This window comes from Pan troglodytes, chromosome 7 (genome assembly GCF_028858775.2).
Source record: "Pan troglodytes isolate AG18354 chromosome 7, NHGRI_mPanTro3-v2.0_pri, whole genome shotgun sequence".
NCBI lineage: Eukaryota > Metazoa > Chordata > Mammalia > Primates > Hominidae > Pan > Pan troglodytes.
Window position 1 is genome coordinate 48,127,252 of NC_072405.2, and position 23,677 is coordinate 48,150,928.

The window sequence follows — 23,677 nt, forward strand, 5'->3', positions numbered from 1 at the left end:
CAGCGCCACTGCACTCCAGCCTGGGCTACAGAGCGAGAAAAACAAAAACAAAAACAAAAACAAACTCAAAATGGATTAAAACTTAACCATAATAGTTATGATGCTAAAACTACTAGAAGAAAGCATAGAGGAAATGCTTGACATTGGTCTGGGTGATGATTTTTTGGATATGACTACAAAAGCACAGGTAACAAAAACAAAACTAGACAAAAACTAGACAAATGGGAGTACACAAAATTTAGAAGTTTCTGTACAGCAAAGCAAACACCACCACAAAGAGACAACCTAAAGAATGGGAGAAAAGATTTGCCAACTATACATCTAATAAGGGGTCAAAATCCAAAATGTATAGGAACACAAACAACTCAGAAAAAAAAAAAATTGAAAATGAGCAAAATACCTAAATAGACTTTCTCAAAAGAAGACATACATATGGCCAAGAGGTATATGAAAAACTTCTCATTCTCACTAATCATCAGAAAAATGTATATCAAAACCACCATGGGATAACACCTTACTCCTGTTTGATTGGCTATTATCAAAAAGACAGAGGAGAACAAGTGTTGGCAAGGACATAGAGAAAGGGGAATACTTCCACAATGTTGGTGGAAATGTAAATTAGTACAACCATTATGGAAAATAATAAGGAGGTTTCTCAAAATGTTAAAAATAGAACTACTGTATGATTCAGCCGTCCCTTTACTGGGCATATATCCAAAGCAAATAAAATTAGTATGTTGAAGAGATATCTGTAATAAACATCTCCCAGGTTTATTGCAGTAGAACTCACAACAGTCAAGATATGGAATCAAGCTTAAGTTTCCATCAATGGACAAATGGATAAAGAAAATGTAGTATATATGCACAATGGAATACTAGGCAGTCATAAAAACAAAAGAAATTCTTTCATTTGCTACAGGCTGGATGAATCTGGAGGGCATTACATAAAGCAAAATAAGCCAAGTTTAGAAAGAAAAATATTGCCTGATCTCATTTATATGGAGAGTCTAAAAAATTCAAACTCATAGAAGCAGAGAGTAGAATGATGGTTTTTAGGGGCTGAGAGTGGGAAAATGGGAGATGATGGTTAAAGATAAGAAAGTTTCATTTAGAAGGAATAAACTCTGGAGAGCTTTTGTACAACAAGTTGACTGTAGTTAGTAATGTTTTATACTTGAAAATTGCTAAGGGATTAGATCTCAAGTATTCTTAACCTCAAAAAAGGTAAGTATTTGAATTGATGAATATGTTAATTAGCTTAGTCATTTCACAATGTATACATATCTAAAAATATGTTGCAAACTGTTTATATATAATTTTTTCTGTCAATTAGACCTTTATATAGCTGGAAGGGGAAGAATATGATTAAATAAAGATTTAATGACAAATAAAAACATATATAATTTAAAACAAGCAGTCTTATAATAGAAATATATTAAGAATTCCTGAGATATATCAAAATTAGCTCCAGATAGAAGCACAGAAATGTAGGGAGAACTAAAGATCACCAGAATTGGTAAATTTTGGTTAAATTAAAATGAATGCTGACTTTATAAAAAATAGTAATACTTCATGGGGATTTAAAAATATACAGGTTTGTGATGTGTGAAAAAAAATAATGAATGGGAAGCAGAGGGTAAAGGGTGTTAGAGATTTAAGGATCTAAAAACATATGGTAATTGGTAGGAGGACTAATCTGTAATAGATTCAATTACTCAAGAGTTGATATGTTAACGTAGAGAAACTACTAAAAGAAGAGTAAAAGAATGTATAACAAAGAATTTAATTGAGGAATAATGTATAATATAAATTAGTAGATTCAATCGGATAGAGGCAATGAAGAAAAAAGAGGAATATAAAACAAAAGACAAAACAGAAAAAATAATGTTTCCAAAATCATGTGAAAATTTAAACAATCAAGAAGAGTAAGCACACCTTAAAACTGAAGGACAAGTCTGGTTATAAACACCTATTATAAAGTCATAGTAATTAAAACTATGACATTTGGACTGATAAATAGACAGGGTCTAAGAATAAGCATTTAAACAAAGAGAAGAGAACAAAGAATCCAGAGACTTCTTTATATACAGTCATTTAATTTATAAAAAAAGATTACATTACAGTGCAGTGAAGAAATATCATTTTTAAATTGTGCTGGGTCTACTGGATGCTAATTTGAAAGAAAAATAATTGCCAAAACATCTATGATGAGGAAAAAGGTGAAAAGGCTTTATCTTTAGGCTATCAAGATTTATCATAAATAGACAAATAGACCAAAAAGTTTAATCAAGAGCTTGGAAACAGATAAAACCATATATAAATGTATAATATATAACCATCATCACACAGAAGACATGTACAGAAAGATAGAAGATTCAATAAAGCTATTGAAACATTTGAAAAATCATACAGAAAAACTAAATTGGTTGTCTACCTTATAGCATATTCAAAAGCCAATTTCTGTTTCAACAAAGACCTGAATGGGAAAGGCAAAACTAAAAATATTTTGGAGGATTATATAAGATTTAGTCATGGCCTTTGAGTAAGAAAGGGTTTCTTATACAAGATACAAATATAACTTACCATAATGGAAGAATTATCTTTACCAAATACCATAAGTGTGAAAACACAAGGAGAGAAAAGGTCAGATTAGAAATATCTTTTGACAAAGAACAAATGTCTTAAACAGGCACTTCACAGGGGAGAAATTCCATAGGGCTAACTGCTGTATTTAAAAAGTTAGAGAAATTATTTACAGTTGGAGAAATACATATTAAATTACTTACAGTTAGAGAAGTTATTTACAGTTAGAGAAATACATATCAAATCACAGTAGGACATAAGTATATAATTATAAGCATTTAAAACTTAAAACATCTACCACTATTAATAGAATATATAATTCAGAGGAGTGAGTAAATTAGTATAATACTTTGGAGGAAATGTATGGTAATTATGAAAGTGCATGTAACTTAACCCATCAGTATGCTGTTAGTCATATGTCCTATAAAATCTTGTGCATAGGCCCAAAATAATATACATTTTAACATAACCAAACTAGACAGAAACAAAATGTTCAAAATAAGATGAAATAAATTGTTGTATAATCATGAAATTGGATGCTATACAGTAATAAAAATGAATAGCTTGGAATTACTTGCGACAACATTGAAAAACCTCACGAACACTAATTTGAGTGACTAAAACTAGAAAAATCATCATAATTCATTTATTTAGAGTTAGAAAAAAGACAAAAAGAAACCACATTAGCTAGGATAATAAATTCTAAATAAAATCAGAGAAATGGATATCACAACAATCCAGAAAAGTAGTGAGAAGGACTGAGGGGCTATTATAGCAAATGAAAAACAGCACAACTTCTTGAGTGCAGTCAATATATGTGTAAAGTCAGAGAGTTACATAAATATTCACTTCACGACACTTATTTAACTGCATAAACATATTTTATATTTTAATGTATGCCAATTTTATTATGCAATGAACATTTAAAAATTTTGAAGATAATTGACAGTGATTTTTGTGACACAAAGGAGACCTATTTCCCAGTTTCCATCACCACTCTTGATATTGAAATGACAGATGAACAATAATAATTTTCAAATACAGGACTACACTATAAATAATGGGGTAATAAACTGGCCCATAGGTCAAATCCAGCTGATAGATTGTTTTTGAAAATGAAGTGGTATTGCAAAATAACCACACCCATCATTTGCATACTGTTTATGGCTGCTTTTACAACAGCAAGTAGTTGCAAGAGAGTATATAGAGCTTGGAGTCTAAAATATTTACTGTCTTCCCTTTGCCAAAAAATTTCCTGATTTGATTGTATTATAGGGTTAATTGGAATGATCAAAGCAATAGAAACAAAGGCTGGTACCACAGCTGAAAGAGTGAGCAGGTGAAGCTGTGCAAAGTAAGATGGATTCTGGATCAGAATCATACCTTAAGAACAGGTGGTTTAATGTCCTCTGGTCATTAGCATGAGAACACATTATTTACGACAATAGTCGCAAGCATCAGAACACATTGATGTGAGCATTTAAATGAAAGGAATAGAGCTAGAAATTTCCTCTGCAAGTTGCTAATAGAAACGAAAAAAAAATCAATACCTGCTTCTGTCATCTCAGTGTTTGTTTCATCCCAGAATTTATATTTTGAAATCTAATCACCAATGTGATGGTTTTAGGAGGTGATACTTTAGAGAGATGATCAGGCCACAAGGCTGGAACCCTTATGAATGGGATTAGTGTCCTTATGAAAGAGATCTCAGAGAGTTGACCTGCTCCTTCTACTGTATGAGGGCACAGCATGAAGGAGACATTTAAGAACCAGGAAATGAGCCTTCACCAGGCACTGAATCTGCCAGTGCCTCACTCTTGGACTTCCCAGCCTCTAGAACTATAAGAAATAAATCTCTGTTATTTGTAAGCTACCCAGTCTATGGTATTAATATTTTGTTATAGCAGCCCAAACAGACTAAGACACCTGCTGTACAGAGACCCTGGACAAAAGGATGCTACCCAATACTGACTGAGGCAGAAACAGCATCACATGCAGAAATGAAAACTCTAAACTATATCTCAGGCAGATGTGAAATGGATTCCAAGCAGCCCTATTAGTACGGAACCCTGAGCTGATAAAGTGTAAACTTTTGACTCAGCTAATTGTCGTGGCAGGAAACAAGCAAAAGCATCCATAAAACCACCCCCGAAGAGAGGCCTCCACAACACAAAAAAGATTAGAGGATGGTGGAAGATAAAGTTCACTCAAACGAGCTCATCAATGATAGTTCCAAACATATGGAAAAGTCCAAAGCTTGAAAATTGGGAGAAATCATGTAGAAAAATAGCAATAATCAAGTAAACTATGAAACTTAAGAATAAAGAGGTTTTAACGTTGAAATGGATAAAAAACAGAGATAAAAAGCCATAAAAGATTTACAAAGCACAAATGTGTCACTTTGTACAGAAATCCTAACCATGAAAAATATAGTCATTGAAAAATATTCTTGAAGAGTAGATTAGACATACATAAAGAGTAAAATGGAAATCATCCAGAATAAAGCACAAAATCAGGAATAACAGGAAATGTGAATGAGTACATAGAAATATGTGATAGATAAGTGAGTCAAAAATTGCTAACTTGATTCACTAAAATTTATATTAAGAGGCCCCAATTTTAAATATACATTTAAAAGCATCCCAGGGAAGGTTAGCAGAGTGAGAAAAAACAATAATTAAACTTAAAAATTGATAAGAATCTCCATGATTGATGCAAGGATGTTAATTCTCAAATTGAAAATTCAGAGTCCTTAGAGATATAAACAAAAAGAAATCAATGACTACCATGTCATAGACAAACTACAGCATCTTAAAAGATATCAGAAGTACTCATTGGCTTGGTGTTACTCTAAATATCCTACTAATCTGGATCTCTTCTCAGATTTCTTAAGAACACCTTGTACAATGTCATAAAATTGGTTCCTGGCGTCCTTATTTTGTATATTTGAAAGCCCTCAGAGATGGTCATGTTGCCAGGAAAAGGCACAGTTTGGTGCTAGCTCTGCATACAGTCCAGGCCTCGTTGTCTTTTGAAAGTAAATATCGTTATCACCCTGAGTGTCTATAAACTGTTGGCCATGCCTGAAACTAACTAGTTACCAAGATAGCCTGGGTAGGGACTGACAGGGCTTGACATAGACCAATAACAATAGCCACTAAAGGCTTCAGTACTCCACCAGTGTGGGCTACCCAACAACACTTTATGTTGTCCCATCCCATAATATTATACACTTTATTCTCATCTGATGCAGGTAAAATGTAAAAACAATGAAAGCTTTGAATTTTACTTTTATTATACATTTGGTTATTCATTTCTAAAATGTTTGATTTGTAATATTCTATTTCTTACTACTTTATTGATATTTTACAATAATGTTTTGAATGTTTTTGAGCCAAGAGTTTTTTGGCAACTGCTCTTGAATTTACAAATATCTGGTGATTCTCTGATGAAGGCTTTGTAATTACATTCTAATTTTATTGTGCTAGTCACTGAGGATATGGTTACTATTCAAACGATTTTTTTATTTTAGTATGTGATTTTTTTTCTTAAGTACCTTTTCACCGCTTGTGTGCAAGAAAATAACCACATTATTTGTAAGGTATATAGTATGTGATTCATCCATTACATCACCATAAATTGTACTGTATATTCTATACATTTTTTCTAGTAGAAAAAAGAGCTTAAGAAATCAACTGTTATGCTTACATTTTAATTCAGATATTCTATGTCTAATTACACTTTACATATTTTGATCTATATTAAACATTTATAAATACTGTATCTGTGATGCAGAAAGTAATTTCAGAGGATGCTTTACTATTGGTCACTGACTTGCTCTCAGTCTCATCACTTGGCATTCTAAAGTAACAACTGTTGGTGGGATTCTACGTCAGTTTGCTCTATGTATTTCTTGCAGAAGGCAGCACTTTTTTTCTTCAGAAAAAAGTAATTTTGAGTCTTTTTTTAATGTTATTTCTTCAAAGTAGTACCGTCCATCTTATAAATAGAAAACATTTTCCAAAATTTATGGTGTATAAAAAGATTGCAGCTATGAATTCTAGAAATGATATGGATGCATTTTTGATTTTTGTATTGATTTGGTAATTTCACTTGCAGGCTTCTGCTTTTGATAATTTGTAGAAATCTGTTCTTATCGCTAGAAGAATCATTTCGATTTTCACTTTTCTTTATTTCTTAGTATATTGTGCTTGTTTTCCCCAAATTCATCAACTGGCCTGAGATTGAATTTGGCTAATTACAAATTTTATTTAATTTTAACTTAAGTCCTTAATAAGTTGTGATAAAGTATGTAAACTAGTTTAAAATGTGTCATGATTCACGACATCCAGCAATCTGCTATGTTCTTTGAAATATACCTTGAATATAAAAGAACTTAAAAACAAGCCATATATATTTTTATGAGAGATAGAAAATTATCAAAATTCATCCTTTATGAAACCTCTTGGATCACCAAATAAAAATTTGGTGCTACTGGGAACAAGAAGGAGGGGCACATACACTCTGAATTCAAGTTCTAGGTATGTATCATATAGGCTTAAATCATATGATAAGGGACGAATGAATGGCAAGAAGCTAGAAATATTTTCAAATACAAAATAATTACATTCTGGCCAATTTCAAGCAAAAATTATAAGTAGAACAAAGAGAATTGATAAAATAATGGTGATTACCTACTTTTGCATTAAATTCACAGTATATGGTTTCCCTTCAATTACAATTTTGTAGGATGCCTGGCAGGAGAGCACAGTAAAAATACAAAGAAAATGAGAAAAATGTTAGAAGGGATAACCATCATTTTACATTAATGATAATTGCATTCTAAAACACATTCATTTAATAAAAGGAGAAAAATTAGAATTTAATGCTGATTTATTTTAATGGCATTTGATGTTATAACTCTAGATTTCATAATCAAAATAATGAATAAAATAATATATATACTTTATTTGTTTATTTTGAAATGTGTATGTTGATTTTATGACCTACAACTTTATTGAATTCTTCTGTTTGATCTAAGAGATTTATGGTGGAGTCTGGGGTTTTCTATATATGGGATCATGTCATGTGCTAATAAAGATATTTGACTTCCTTCTGATTTTAGATGCTGTTTATATCTTTATCTCTGCCCTTGATAGTATTATCAGTACTATGTTGAGAGTGGGAATCCTTGTCTTGTACCACATCTTAAAGGAAAAGCTCACGCCTATAATCCCAGCACTTTGGGAAGCCAAGGCAGGTGGATCACGAGGTCAAGAGTTCGAGACCAGCCTGACCAACATGGTGAAACCCCATCTCTACTAAAAGATGCAAAAAATTAGCCGGGCATGGGGCGGTTGCCTGTAATCCCAGATACTGGGGAGGCTGAGACAGGAGAATCGCTTGAACCTTGGGAGGCGGAGGTTGCAGTGAGCCAAGATCACACCATTGCACTCCAGCCTGGGCGACAGGGCGAGACTCCGTCAAAAAAAAAAAAAAAAAAAAAAAAAGATTTTAGTGCCTTTCCACTAATTATGATGTTAACTAAGGGTTTTTCATAACTGGCCTTAATTATATTCAGGTACCTTCCTTCTATACCTAAACTGTTAAGAGTTTTTAACCAAGAAAGGATGTTAGACTTTGTGGAATGCTTTTTCTGGATCTCCTGGTGTCTTCATAATCACACGTGTCTATGCTCAGATTCCTTGTTCTTACAAGGACACCAGTCATATGGTATTAGAGCTATTACTTACTATTAATTACTATTCTAGTAAACTCATTTTAATTTAATTATGTCTTTATAGACTCTGCCTCCAAATATGCTTACATTCTGAGGCACCAGGGGTTAGGACTTCAACAAATAAACTCTGCTTTGGATTTGGGACATCTATTCTGAAGATTCGACTTTATAAAGCCATTTCTTATTAAAATATGTTTACTATTACCTCTTCTTCTTTTTTCCCCTATTTCAGGAATGCCAATCACTCTATGCTTAAGCTTCTAATTCTGTCCTTTTAGCCTTTCACATGTTGCATTTCATCTTTTCAGCTGTCTCTGTTCTACTCTAAATTCCTGACTTTTATATTTTCATACTGCATTTCCCACTTTTAGAAGTTACATTCAATTATTTTTAAAAATCTAGTAATTTTAGGCCAGGCGCAGTGGCTCACGCCTGTAATCCCAGCACTTTGGGAGGCTGAGGGGGGTGGATCATGAGGTCAGGAGATCGAGACCATCCTGACTAACGGTGAAACCCTGTCTCTACTAAAAATACGAAAAAATTAGCTGGGCGTGGTGGCAGGCGCCTGTAGTCCCAGCTACTCAGGAGGCTGAGGCAGGAGAATGGTGTGAACCTGGGAGGCGGAGCTTGAAGTGAGCCGAGGTTGCGCCACTGCACTCCAGCCTGGGCAACAGAGCAAGACTCTGTCTCAAAAAAAAAAAAAAAAAATCTAGTAATTTTAAGTTGAATAATCTTACGGTTTCTAGCCTTTATTAACTGTAATAATTCAAAATATATATTGTTTCATATTATGTTTATAGTATTTGTTGAATTAATTAGCATAATAGCCTAGTTTGTTTTAAAAATACTGTTAATTCATTACAGTATTTTAAAAATAAACTAGGCTATTATGCTAATTGTGTATTTAACTCCCTTTAACTCCTTCACTCCCATTAACTCCCTAAGCAACTGACGATCAACAGTTATCCCTCGCACTGTTTTTTTGTTGGTGGTGGTGCTTTGTTTTGGTTTTGGTAACCACAAAATCAAAAAGGAACTTTTTGATGACCAGCTATTCCAAGTTTCTCATTTACAGATGAGAAAATAATGAGCCTGATTAGTGCACGAAAACATAAATACACATAGCATTTGTATCTGGCACTGTTCTAGGCAAGAAGAATACAGACATTAACAAAATAGACAATTTTTTCCTCATGAATTTGACAGTTGAAAATGGGCATTTTTTTTTTTACTTATTGCAAATCACTATCTTATAACAATCAAGTTATTCTTGTTTGAAATACTTCTCTCCAAATAGATTCTCTGCTTATTTTCTAATATTATTAACATCTCCATAATACTTTTACATTAAAAATCTTTCATAAAATATTGTTAAAAGCCTCACTGCTTTTTTCTATTTAAATGATTTGTTTTAGTAGTAGATATATAGATATGCATTCCTTTAAAAATGATTTAAATAACATCTTAAGCTATAATGTCTGTATTAGGATGACAAATGGATATATGCTAAGGAAATGTTTGCATTTAAATTACCAGAACATCTGCTACCAAACCAAAAAAAAAAAAATTGATGTCTCAAGAAACCACATTCCACTTCAGAAATGGATTCTAGAACTTAGTGAAAATGACAAGAAGCTTTTAAATTCAAATTTTAAAAAGAGAATAATAATTCTGAACGAAAATAATCTAAACTAGCATGAAAGAAAGAGTCCTAATCATTAACATATTCGCAATCAGGGCTAAAAAAATCATTAATATAACACATCATTAATTCAAGTGATCATCATCCCATATAAGCAAGCCAAGGCTTACTTAGCAACAATGACAAAAAATTCCTCCAAATACAGCCTGAACGGTGAGTGAGAACAGAATCTCTAGAACAATCAAGCCAATGATTATTCAAAGACATCCAAGAGGAAGACAGATTCAGAAAATGGACTTGGGGCTTTGATATCCAGCATCACTGCACCATTATTTCTGTGAAACATTGTTGATCCTTGTTCATTTTCAAAAGGGCTTTTCCATTCAGGGAAAATTTGGTATAAATATAAAATTCAACAGGTGTGCATGAATGAAAAATGGCAGATTAACTTCTTAGAAACAAAATATTTACATCATTTTAAATTTGTAAATACTGTTAGTGATTCATTACCTGCGATTCAATTCCTTCCTTTATTATTGACCGTATTTTCTCCGGAACTGTAATTTGCACAGGTAAACTATCAAAATCTGCAAAATGTGCAAAATGTTTTATTAGAACAATCAATGCCCATCATTTCAGAGCTTGTTTTATGAGTTTTTCATCTAAATCTCTAATCTCTATTCTATACGCCGCTTCTCATTTTTATTATCTTCCCATTTCTTTCTAAAAGTACAAGGAGGTTTTTTTTTTCTGTTTTTCTGTTTTTTTTGTTTTTGAGACGAAGTCTCACTCTGTCGCCCAGGCCCAGGCTGGAGTGCAGTGGTGCGATCTCTGCTCACTGCAACCTCCGCCTCCCGGTTTCAAGCGATTCCCCTGCCTCAGCCTCCCCAGCAGCTGGGACTACAGGCACGCACTACCACCCCCGACTAATTTTCTAAATTTTTAGTAGAGGGGGATTTCACCATGTTGGCCGGGATGGTCTCGATCTCCTGACCTCGTGATACACCTTCCTCAGCCTCCCAAAGTGCTGGGATTACAGGCAGGAGCCACCGTGACCGGCCATATTTTTTTAAAAAAGAAGTAGGTGTATTGCTTTAGGAGTATTGCCCTGTAGGTAGGATCTGGTAACCTTGGGTCAATAGGTTCAAGCCCCTCAGGACAAATTAACTCACTCTGGACTCTTCAACTAGAGAGTACAGAAGTTGGGTCTCAACTTTCACTGTCGTGAAAAATGCAAAGCAGGATCTGAAACTACAATTTTGAAGCAACCTCTTAAGGCCTACGACCTCCTATCTTATCTTTCCTAGGTTTCCAGGACGTGTGGGAAAGCCCTTATTCTACGTGGATTTTGGGTGGGGAAGGCGGCAATGTCGGGGATGAGCTTGGAATTGCCGAGTTGGAAACCCCTCAGGAACGCATCCTCCCAGGGATGTCAATGTAACTTGGAGGCAAAGGGAGAGTAGCGCTGAGGGTCCCAAAAGGCCAGAGGAGGGGTTTTTCTGCTTACTACTGTCCATCCGCAGCCCGCCGAGCCCGCTGAGCAGAAACAAGACGCGCCACATGGCTTGAAGTCCTGGGTCCCAGCCGGAATAATGGCAGTTGGTGGTTACAGGGCAGTTGGAAGCGCGAGATGATGCCCCGGCCACGCAGCCTGGAAGAGGCAGGCGGCTGGGAGAGCCCAGGTGGGCTGAGGTTGGGTGTGGTGCGCTGTGGAACGTGCGAGCTCCTGAGCCCTGTCTCTTGCAGGACAAGCACTCCACTGGACGTGATGCCTAATTAAGGCAACAGCAACAACAAAATCACTTCCAACAGCTGAGGAACAGGAAGATTTATAAACACTTCTTAAGTAAAATTTCAATTGAATATATATAAACACGTATCAGGAGTTCGAGACCAGATTCCGCAACATGGTGAAACCCCGTCTGTACTAAAAATACAAAAAAAATTAGCCAGGCATGGTGGCGGGTGCCTGAAATCCCAGCTACTCGGGAAGCTGAGGCAGGAGAATCGCTTGAACCTGGGAGGCAGAGGTTGCAGTGAGCAGAGAAACCTTACCACTGCACTCCAGCCTGGGTGAGAGAGCGAAATTCCGTCAAAAAAAAAGAACGAAACAAAAACCGAAAAAAAAGTATATAATAAATCATAAGTTCACAGGTCAATTAATATTCAAGTGGAAAAAAAAAAAACAGTGTAACTAGTACCACGATGAAGAAATGAAAAAGAACCACCCAAATCCCCAGATTCCAACCTCACAACCATGACTTCTAAACAACCAAAGATTCGTTTTGTCTGTTTTTGAACTTTTCGCAAGTAGAAGCAATCACCATCTACTCTTTCATGTCTGGGTTCTTTTAATAGGATGATTGTAAGGTTCATACAAAGCAATAGTTCTGTTTTATCCTCATTGGTGTATATTACAAATTCAATAAATATAACACTACTTGTTTTTCCATTTTACTGTTAATGAATATTTTGTTTGTTTATTGTTCCAGCTATTAAAAATAATATTTAGCTATAAACATTCTTCTACATGCCTTTTGGTGTAATAAGTAAGGATTTCTACTGTGTATATTTCTAGAGTGAATTTGTCGGATCACAGGGTATGTGTTGGTAGATACTTCCGACAAGTTTTCCAAGACTGTACTAATTTATACTCTCACCAGAAGTATATGAAAATTCCACTTCGTACACATCAATGCCTTGTTGTGTTGTTGTGTTGTCTGTAATGTTCCTTCATTGTAATGAACTTACCAACTTTTATATCAGAGACATGCTGCCCTCATAAAAGAAATTAAGAAATGTTATCTCTTCGTTTAATCTTTGAAATAGTGTAATGCTGTGAATATTTATTCTTTTAATGTTTCTTAGCATTTAGAAATGGAGTGATTATGACCTGGAGTTTTCTTCATGAGAAGATTTATTTACTTTTTTATCTAATTTCTTTAAAATATTCATATTTTTTTCTTTTCGTGTTGGTTTGAGAAAGTTACGTTTCTGAAGGAATTTGTCCATTTCTTTGGGGTTGTTAAATTATTGACAAAAGTTGTTCATAATGCCTTCCTCTCCTCTAGCAACTTTTTAAGGTCTATAGCACCTGCAGACATATCTCTTCTTCCATTCTCAATATTGATAATTTGTGATGTTTCTCTTTATACTGGGTAAATAGGTCTTGGAATGTATAATTTTTATTTTTACAGGAACTCGGTTTTGGATTTCTTTATTTTTTTCTGTTGTATGTTTTCTGCTTTGTTGATTTTGTTCTTGGGTTCTTTTCCTTTTTTCTACTTTGGGCATAATGTTCCTTTTCTAGCTTCTAAGATTGGAAGTTTATATTATTTATTTTAAACATTTCTTCTTTTAACCTATGCCTTTAAACTACAAATCTCCATGTATTTCCAAATTTCTATCTATTCATTGCTTTAACTTCACCATTGTATTCTTATACTTTATTTTGATATACTTTACTTTCATTAATATTCAATTCTAAAAGTTTTCTAATTTTCATCATGATTTCTTTTTGCCCCACATGTTTATTGGTGGTATTTAAATGCCACATATTTGAGCATGTATTAATTACTTTTTTTATTGATGTCTAACTCAATTCCATTGTGATCACAGATTGTATTCTGAATAATTTCAAGTCATTGCAATTCACTAAGAGAAAATTCATTGCCCATTATATGGTTCATTACACTGAATGTTTCGAACTTTAAAAGAATGCAAACTTTAAAAGAATGCAGACTATTTAGCTGTGGATTATATTATTCTTTAAATGTCAACTAGATCAAGTTGGATAATACATTTTCAAATATTTTATATCCTTATTAATTCTTGTTCTTTTATTATGTCCAACTAAGAATACTTTTCTATTTTTCCTTTGTGTTTTATCAATTTTTAATTATCATATTTTGAAGATAAGTTATTTTTTTAAAACTCATTTAGGGATGTTTTGTCTTCCTGATGAAGTGAACTTATGTCACTATAATGCCACTCTTTGCCCATACTGGCTTTTTGCCATTAAGCTTATTTTATCTATCACTTCCATAGCCAGATTTTTAAAAAAATAATTAGAATCTGCTTGGGATATTTTACAAAAATATTTCACTTTAAAGGCATGTCCTTAAAGTTTGTGTGTGTGTGTTTGTGTATAAATAACATACAGATTTTTAAATTCAGTATGATGATCCTGACTTTAATTGAAGTATTAGGTCCATTTCCTTACAGTAATTACAGACATGTTAAGTTTATGTCTCTCACCTGCTAGTAGTTTTCTATTGTTTTCCTACTAGTTGTCTGGTCTTTTATTTTTACTTTCTTACCTCTTTTGGATAATGGAAGCTGCTTTAAATTTAATTTCACCTGGTCTCGTTAATTTTTGAATATGCTATTTGTTCTTTTGGGGGTTTTTAATGTTTAGAGATTATATTATATATCTTCAACATATTGCATTCCACATACCCATAATAAACAAAGTAAGAATATTGCAATAAGATAATTCAATTTAATTTAATTTTTATAGCCACATATTTTACATATATACATATATGTATAATTAATAGGCTTTTTTAGGGCTGTTCTAGGTTCAGAAAAATACCCAGTGGAAAACTGGGGTTAAGGTCACATATCCTTAACCCCACATGCACAGCATCTCCCACTGTCAACATCCTATATCAGTAAGGTACATTTGTTAAAATCCGTGAACATTGTACACATGGATACATCCTTAACAACCAAATCCATAGCTTACATTAGGGGTGACTCTTTGTGTTGTACATTCTATGAGTTTTGACAAGTGTAATGATGTGCATCTATCATTATAGTGCCAATCAAAATTGTTTTCTTGCTCTGTGCTCCAATTATGCATCCCTCTCTTCTCTCTGAGCACTGATTTTTTTTACTGTTTCCATAATTTAGCCTCTTTCAGAATGTAATAATGGAATCACCAGTAGTATAGCCTTTTCATTTTGGCTCCTTTCACTTAGAAATTTAAGGTTCCTGGCCAGGTGCAGTGGCTCACACCTGTAATCCCAGCACTTTGGGAGGCTGAGGTGGGAGGATCACCTGAGGTCAGGAGTTTGAGACTAGCCTGGTCAAAATGGTGAAACCCCATCTCTACTAAAAATACAAAAATTAGCCAGGAGTGGTGGTAGGCACCTGAAATCCCAGCTACTTGGGAGGCTGAGGCAGGAGAATCACTTGAACCTGGGAGGCAGAGGTTGCAGTGAGCCGAGATCATGCCAACACTCCAGCCTGGGCAACAGAATGAGACTCCATTTCAAAAAAACAAAAAAGAAAAGAAATTTAAGGTTCTTTCACTTTTTTTCATTACTTGATAGCTCATTTCCTTTTAGTGTTGAATATTTCATTGTATGGGATTTATTACTGTATCTACATCTCTATCACAAAATGTTACGTTACTATTTTATTTACTTAATTTCAGTATCAATTTTTACAGGTCTTATATTTACACAGAGAAATTCTCTCTGCTCTTAGCTTATAAAAATTGTTTTTAATTTTGTCTTCATTTCTGAAGTGCATTCCTGATGGCTATAACATTCTACATTAACAGGTATTTTTTTCCTGGTATCTTAAGCATTTCATCCCAGTGATTTTGCCTTCTGTTGCTTCTAATGAGAACTAGATTTTGCCTTCTGTTACTTCTAACATCACTCTTCATGTTGTTCCCCCCAAAATTTTTTCTGGGCTTGTTTTAAATAATTTCTCTTTATCTTTAGTTATCAGCAGTTTGATTGTGATATGCCTAGATGTGCAATTCCTTTATATTGGTTATCTCAGAATGTGAAGTGTTTTCTGGGTTTGTGAATTTATATCTTTTATCCATTTTTAAAACTCTCAAATATTTTCTCTTTATATATTTCCCTATCTTATTTTCTCTTCTCCTCATATTGTGAGTCTGGTTATATTAGATTAGGTCATTTTATAGTTTCCCAGGATCTGAAATTCTCCTCTGCTTTTTAAATTATTTTCTTTCCATGTTTTAGTTTGAAAAATTACAGTGATAGTCTCTGCATTAGGAAAATATAATCTTCCAGTTGGTCCTCAGCTTATGATTATGAATGTGTTATCAAATCTAGCATAATGATGGTTCAAGAAAGTATTATGGGTATGCTCATAAAGCACAGAAATAGAGAGGGGAAAGAGCTTATTTAGATAAATAATGACAAATACTTCCCAAATTTGGAGAAAGATGTAAATCAAAGTAGATGAAACTCGAGATTATCCAATCAAATCCAATCCAAACAATACTAAATCAAGACTTATTATAATCAAACTGTCAAAAATTAAAGAGAAGATCCAAAAAGTAGCAAGAGAAAGGAAGCACATCACACACAAAATAAATCCACGTTGCCTATCAGATTTCTCAGCAGCAGGCCAGGAAAATAATGAGATGATGTGTTCAGAGCACTGCCAGAAAGAAAAAAAACAATAAACAAAACCTGTCAACCAGGAATACTTCACTAGGCAAAGCTATACTTCAGAAATAAAGAAGAGATAAAGACTTTACCATACAAGCAAACCTGAATGAGTTTATCACCACTAGCCCAACCTTGTAAGAAATACTAAAGGAAATTCCTCAGGATGAAAAAATAAAGAGGCTAATTAGTAACATAAAAATACAGAGAAGTATAAAACTCACTGATAAGAGTAAGTACGCAGTCAAATTAGGAATACTGGAATACAGCGATGGTGGTGTGCGAATTATATATCTCTTTATTAAGAAGGTTAAAAGAGAAAACCTACAAAAAATAATAGCTATAATAATTTGTTAAGAGGAACACAATATAAAAGAATGTAAACTGTGGCATCAAAAACATATGTAGGGGGAATAAAAAGGTAGGGTTTTAATGCAATCAAAGTTAAGTTGTTACCAGCTTAAAATAGGCTATTATAACTAGATGATGTTTTACGTAAGCCTCACGGTAACCACAAATCAAAAACCAAGAGTGGATACACAAAATGTTAAAAAGTAAGACATTAAAGCATATCTGTTTTAATCCGTTTTCTGTTGCTGTAACAGAATACCATAGACTGGGTAATGAATAAGAGAGGTTTATTGAACTCATGGTGCTGGAGGCTTGAGAAGTCCTAGAATATGATGCTGGCATCTGGTGAGGTCCTTTCTGTGCATCATGACGTGGCAGGAGGCATCACATTGAGAGACAGAGCAAGCACACTAGTTCAGGTCTCTGCTTCTTCTTATAAAGCCACTAATACTGTCATGGAGAATCCATCCTGATGATCTCACCTAATCCTAATTACTATCCAAAGGCATGACCTCCAAAAACCATCAACATATAAATTTTGGAATTTCATTTCCAAAACAGGAAATTTGGGGAACACATTCAAACTATAGCAATATTATGACAGAAAACATAATCACAAAGGGAGATGGTGAGAGAGGAAGAAAGAAAGAATCTACATTTAAAAAATGCAGAAAACAATTAGCAAAGCAGAAATATATAAAGAATTGTTACAAGTCAACAAAAAAGAAAAATAAGCCAACAAAAATGGGTAAAGTACTTCAACACATATTTCTCCAAAGGTGGTATATTATCAATGACTAATGACCCCATGAAAAGATGCTCAAGATCATTACTAATTAGATCATTAGTCATTAGACATTAGAGAAACAAAATCCAAAACCGTAATGAGATATTGCTTCACAAGCACTATAAATAATCAATAAAATGGAAAATAAGTATTGGCAAGGATTAGAAGAATCCGAACTCTTCAAACACTGATGATGGGAATGTTAAATGGCACAGTTCCTTTGGAAATTAGTCTGGAAGTTCCTCAAAAAGATGAAAAATAGTTTGTCATATTGCCCAAAAATTCCACTCCTAGATATATACCCAAGAGAAATGACAACATATGTTCATTTAAGAACTTGAACACAAATGTTTACAGCATGATTATTCATAATATCCAAAAGGTGGAAACAGCTCAAATGTCCATCAACTGCTGAACAGATTAATATAATGTTGCTTGCTCATTCAATAGGATTTCAGTCAATAAAATGGAATGAATTACTAATAATGCTAAACCTGGATAGATCTTATAAACATCATGTTACATAATTTCATTCATAAGGGAAAGTCCTTCCTAAAAGGCCCTGCCTCTTAATACTATCACACTGGGGATTAAGTTTCAACATATTAATTGTGAGGAGACACAAGCATTCAGATAATTGCATTGGTGTTTGGTGTAGCTGTTTCTTCTTTTTTTCTTTGCTTTTTCTCTTTCTCTTTCTCTTTTTTTTTTTTGACAATTTGCATGAAATAATCTTTTTCCATTCTTTTACTTTCAACCTATTTGTGTCTGAATTTAAATTCTATTTCTTATAGAGAGCATATAGCTGGATTTTATTTATTTATTTTTCTAATCTCTTCCTCTTGATTGGTGAGTTCAAATTACTGATTGACATATAACACAATTGCTGATGAGGTAAGATTTAACTCTATCATTTTTCTTTTTTTTTGTATGTGTTTAAGATATTTTCCCTCTATTCATTTATAACTCTTTTTTTTTTGGTCAAATAGATATTCTCTAGTATACCATAATAATTCCCTCATTACTTCTTTTAACATATATTTTTGAATATTTTTGTAATAGGTCCCCTGAGAATTAAAATTAACACATTAATTTATAACAATATAGTTCAGATTAATACCAACTTAATTTCAGTTGTATACAACAATTTTGCTCTTATAGAGCCCTATTTCTCTCTCCTCCTCTCCTTTGGATTTTATTGCCAAATAAAATACATATTTATACACCACCCAAAATATATTTATAATCAATGCTTTTGAAATTGTCTTTTAAATCAGATAAAATAAAAAGCATTACAAACAAAAATGTATTTATACTATAAATTGCATTACCTACACATTTACCATTATCTCCTGTCTTTATTTCTTCATGTGGATTTTAGTTACTCTCTAATATCCTTTCATTTCAACCTGAAGGACTTTCTTTAGTATACCTTATAGGGTAAGTCTGCAAGACACAAATTTCTTTTTTGTTGTTTATATGAAGATATCATTATTATCATTTTTGAAGGAAAGTTTTGCAAGATGTTGAATTTTTGGTTGACATAGTTTATTTTTCAGCACTTTGAGTATGGCACCCAATTATCTCTAGATTCCATGGTATACGATGAAATCATCTTTGAATCTTACTGAGGATCTTCTACAAATAATGAGTTGCTTCCTTCTTGCTACTTTCAAGATTATGTATCTCTGGCTTTTGACAGTTTCATTACTATGCGTTAGGTATGGATGACTTGATTTTATCCTTCTTGGAGTTTGTTGAGCCTCTTAAGTGTGTAGATTATTGTTTCTCATCAAATGTGGAAGTTTTCAGACCTTATTTCTTCAAATATTCTTTATGCCTTTTTATCTCCTCCCTCTCTTTTGGGACTCCCATTGTATGTTTGTAAGTCTGATTGTGTGTCACAGGTCTGCGAAATTGTCATTTTTTCCATTCCTCACCTAAATTTCTTCAATTGATGTCTGTTTAAATTCTTTCTTTGCTTTGAAACAAAAGCAACAAATACTGCATATTCTCTTACAGTTGGGAGCTAAATATTGGGTACACAGGGACATAAAGATAGGAACAACAAGCCCCAGGGAATACAAGAATGGGAAGGGAGGAAGGGAGGGAGACCAGGGTTGAAAAACTACCTATTGGATAATATGCCCACTTCATGATTGACAGGTTCAATCATACTCCAAACCCCAACACTGTGCAATATACCTTTGGAACTAACTTACACATGTGCCCCCAAGATCTACAATAAAAGTTCATTTAAAAAAAGAAATGGGGAGGCATATTTTTATTTAAATAAATAAATACATTCACTGCTTCTCTTCTGCCTGCTCAAAGCTGTTGTGGAGCCTTTCTAGTTAATTTTTTCTTTGAGTTATTATTCTTTTTAGCCCCAGAATTTCTTTTTTGATTATTTTTTATAATGTCTAATCTTTTCTTGATATTCTCTATTTGGTAAGTCATCATTTTCATACTTTCTTTTAATTATTTAGACATGGTTTCTTTTAGGTCTTTGAATATATTTAAAATCGATTTCATGTCTTTGTCTAGCAAGATCAACATTTAGGATTCCTAGGGGAAAGTTTCTATTGCTTGTTTCTTTCTTGTGTATGGACCATAATTTTTCTGTATGTCTCATAAATTTTGCTGAAAATAGAACATTCCAAATGATATCATACAGCAACTCTGGAAGTCAGATTCTTCCTTCCTCTTAAGGATTACTGCGACTTCTGCTGGTTATTAATAGTTGTTTGTTTAGAAGCTTTCCTCAAATCATTCTGCAAAGTCTGTATCCATTGTTGTGTGCAGTCACTGAAGTCTCTACTCAGATTCGTGGTCAGCTAATAATTAGAGCTTATTTTAAACGTCTGGTGCCAACAAGCCTCCCAATGGGCTCTGTATGCCTACTCTGTCATATCTTCAACATTGAACCAAACAGTTGAAAATCTTCTTAGCCTTCACCACTTGCTTGCTCAGAGCTTCAAGGTCAGCCAGAGATAAGAGTTTAGGGCCTTCTCTTGGTCTCAGGTATCTTCTGTGCGTGTGGACAGCTCTACACATCCTTGTTGCCTTTCAGAGTTTAGGTTTTCAAAGCTTCTATGAATATCTCACTCCCCAGTGCCTTGTGTTAAATATTTTGGTCTGGCTGTTGTTTGTTCAAACTGTTATCCATTGCCTCAGGCAGCTGAAAATTTAAAACACCTGCCTGTAAATTGTTTTTTTACAAAGGATCCTGAGAAGAAAAGCTTTTTGTATACACATTCTAGTTCTGAGTCAATCTAATACAAGCATTCTTGCAAGTGGAGTCTTCTGGAGAATGACCAATCAGGTCAAATAATGTCAGTTCTTTTAGGGTGAGGCTTTCAAAGAGTTCCATACTTGTGCTTCCTCCAATGCTTACCAGGCTGCACTAGAAATGCAGGCTGTTATTTTTCAAGGACATTGTAGATCTGGAGAGTGATAGATAGGCTAGGACAAATTAAAATACCACAAAGTTTACTGTCCTTACTGAGATTTAGCTGTTTGTCTTGAATAAATGTTATCTGGGTGGCTGCAAGCCTTTGAATTTCCAGAGTTATGAAAAAGTTGATTCTGAGAAATTTTGACATTTGTTTATTGCTTATGGAGAAGAGAATTTTCAAAGATTAATATACCGCCACTTCTGAAGATACCCTATAGTCATGTGGAACTATTTTTTAAACTCTGTATAGATCAAGGCACATAACAAAGCTGTTCTGTTATTTTCACCATTATTGAAAGTTATGTTTTATGCACAATTCAATGTGAATAAATATGAATCTGTATTTTTTGCCTTTCCTTTCTTAGACATATAGTCTTCTTTGTCTGGAGTATGAAATTTAAATGTACTTTTGTATTTACCTCAAAAACTCAAGCTCTAATGAATCATATATCACTATCATGAATAGTAATAGGTCTCTAACCCAATAGTTTAAGGAAAACATAGATTTATTAACATTTATTGAGAAGTGCAAACAACTCAAAAGTTTGGGCAGACCAATTATTATGCAATTTACCTGACTCTAATTCTTTAAGAGTTTCCCCATCGATTACTGAATACCTGTTGTGTCTTTTTCCTTCAATTACCCTGGAGGAACCATGTATGAATAAGTGTCGTCCTGTTTTGAAGGGGGTCTCCCCTAGGTCTGGTCTGACCTTTGGTAGTCAATTAAATTTAGACATAAGTGCTCCTTCTTTAGATTTGGATCTCCTGTTAAGAAACCTGCTGGGTTGAGTGAATTATTAGTAGTTAAAGCTAAATCATCTTTTTCTAGCAAAATAGCCTTGTATTTCAGGATTCTGGAGTCAGCAAGCCACCTCCCAGCTTTTTGATTTAGTATTGCTTTAACTTGGTGGGATGTGCTTACAGTTAACTTTCCCTTAAAAGTTAACTTTCTGCTTTCTTCAACTAATATTGCCATAGCGGCAACAGATTGAATGCGTTGAGGCCACTCACAGGTAATAGGGTCTAAAACATTTGATAAGAAGGCCACAGGCTGCTGGTGGCCACTGAGTTCTTGGGTAAGCATTCCTATAGCCACTCCATTATTTACATCGACAAAAAGATGAAAGAGCTTTTCTAGAGAAGGCAAAGCTAAAACTGGGGCAGTCATAAGTCTTTCTTTCAGTTCCTCAATTTGGTCGACTTCCTCAGAAGTTCACAAGAGATGGTCAGAATTTTCTTGAGTAAGCTTCTGGTATAGCAGCTTACTGTGTAAGGTATATGAGTCAATCCATAAGCAGCAGTATCCAACTAATCTTAGAAACTTTCTGAGCTCATGCTTAGTTTGAGGCAAGGGTAAAGACACGATGCCTTCAACTCACTCCAGCCCTATTCTCCACTTGCCTGCACTTATTAAATGGCCTAAATATTTGACCTCAGGTTCTACATACTGAAGCTTTTTCTTTGAGACTCATAACCTCTCAGAATGTAGATGATCAAGGGTACATATGGAAAAACTGGTTACTTTTTCTACATCCTCTCCTGATATGAGTATATCATCAACATACGGGAGCATGCATATGTGATTTGGAACAGAAACCTTTTCTAGCATTTATTCTAGACTCTGACTAAACAGGTTGAGTGTGTCTGTGAACCCTTGGGGCAAAACTGTTCACTGATACTGTTGTTTTCACCCTTACTGGAGGTCTTCCCACTCAAAGGCGAATATGTCTTGGCTATTTTCAGCAAGGGGGCATGCCCAAAAAGCATCTTTTAAGTCTATTACAGTAAACCATTGATGATTATATGGAATTTTACTGAGAATAAGTGTAAGGGTTAGGGACAACGGGGTGAGTGGTTTGGACTATCTGGTTGGCAGTTCTAAGATTTTGTACTAACTGGTATGATCTGTCTGATTTCTTGATGGGCAGTATTGGGGTGTTATAAGGAGACATACAAGGCTCAAGAAGCCCATTTTTTATGAGACTTTCAATTATGGGCTTTAACCTGATCCGTCCTTCTAAAGGGGCAGGGTATTTCTTCCTCCTCACCACTTCCTCTGGGGTTTTTAGCTTGATGTGGATTGGGGGAATGTGAAGTTTTCCTTGGTTTCCTTCTCTGGACCAGACATTGGGGTGAATACATTTCTCATTTGCGGTGGTGAGTAAATTTAATGAGGTAAGGAATCCTTTTGGACTAACTTGTAAGCCTATACCTAACTTCAACATTAAGCCTCTTCCTAATAAGTTAGTTCCTGCCTCCAGGGTCAATAAAAATTGGATATGAGTCAATCGTTCTTGGTATTGAACTTCTGTACTTTCTGAGACTTTTGCTTTAAATCCTTCCCTTTTACCCCAGAGACTATAAGGTCTTCTGAAGAGCAGGCAATGTTAGATGAAGGGAAACAAAGGGAGGAGCAAGTGGCCCCTGAATTAACTAGAAAGGTGATAAGTTCATGGTTGGGTCCAACATCTAAATTTATCAAGGGCTCCTGGTGGGACTTGAAGTAAGACAGACAGAGTCCCTGACCCCCCTCAAAGGTCATGAGGGGCAGGGCTTCTCTCTCTCTTTCTAATTCAGGACATTCTCTTTTGAAGTGGCCTGCCTTTCCACATCTGTAACACCTATCTTGTCCTTATTCTCTCTCAGCTCTAGGACTTTGTGTCTTTGTTCCCCCATACTC

At 34.3% G+C, this 23,677-nt stretch overlaps 1 protein-coding gene across 1 annotated transcript in view; it reads right to left on the reverse strand.

Moving 5' to 3' along the window:
• Window positions 1-11,665, reverse strand: part of ADAM2 (ADAM metallopeptidase domain 2) — a 94,244-nt gene extending 82,579 nt beyond the window's left edge. Inside the window, exons 1-3 of the mRNA XM_519722.8 lie at window positions 11,473-11,665; window positions 10,476-10,552; window positions 7,282-7,337 (exon numbers count right to left, since the gene is read on the reverse strand). Coding sequence (XP_519722.5) covers window positions 7,282-7,337; window positions 10,476-10,552; window positions 11,473-11,527 — 188 coding nt within the window. The 5' untranslated portion in view covers window positions 11,528-11,665. The remainder of the gene's footprint in view (window positions 1-7,281; window positions 7,338-10,475; window positions 10,553-11,472) is intronic.
• Window positions 11,666-23,677: the final 12,012 nt, after the last annotated feature.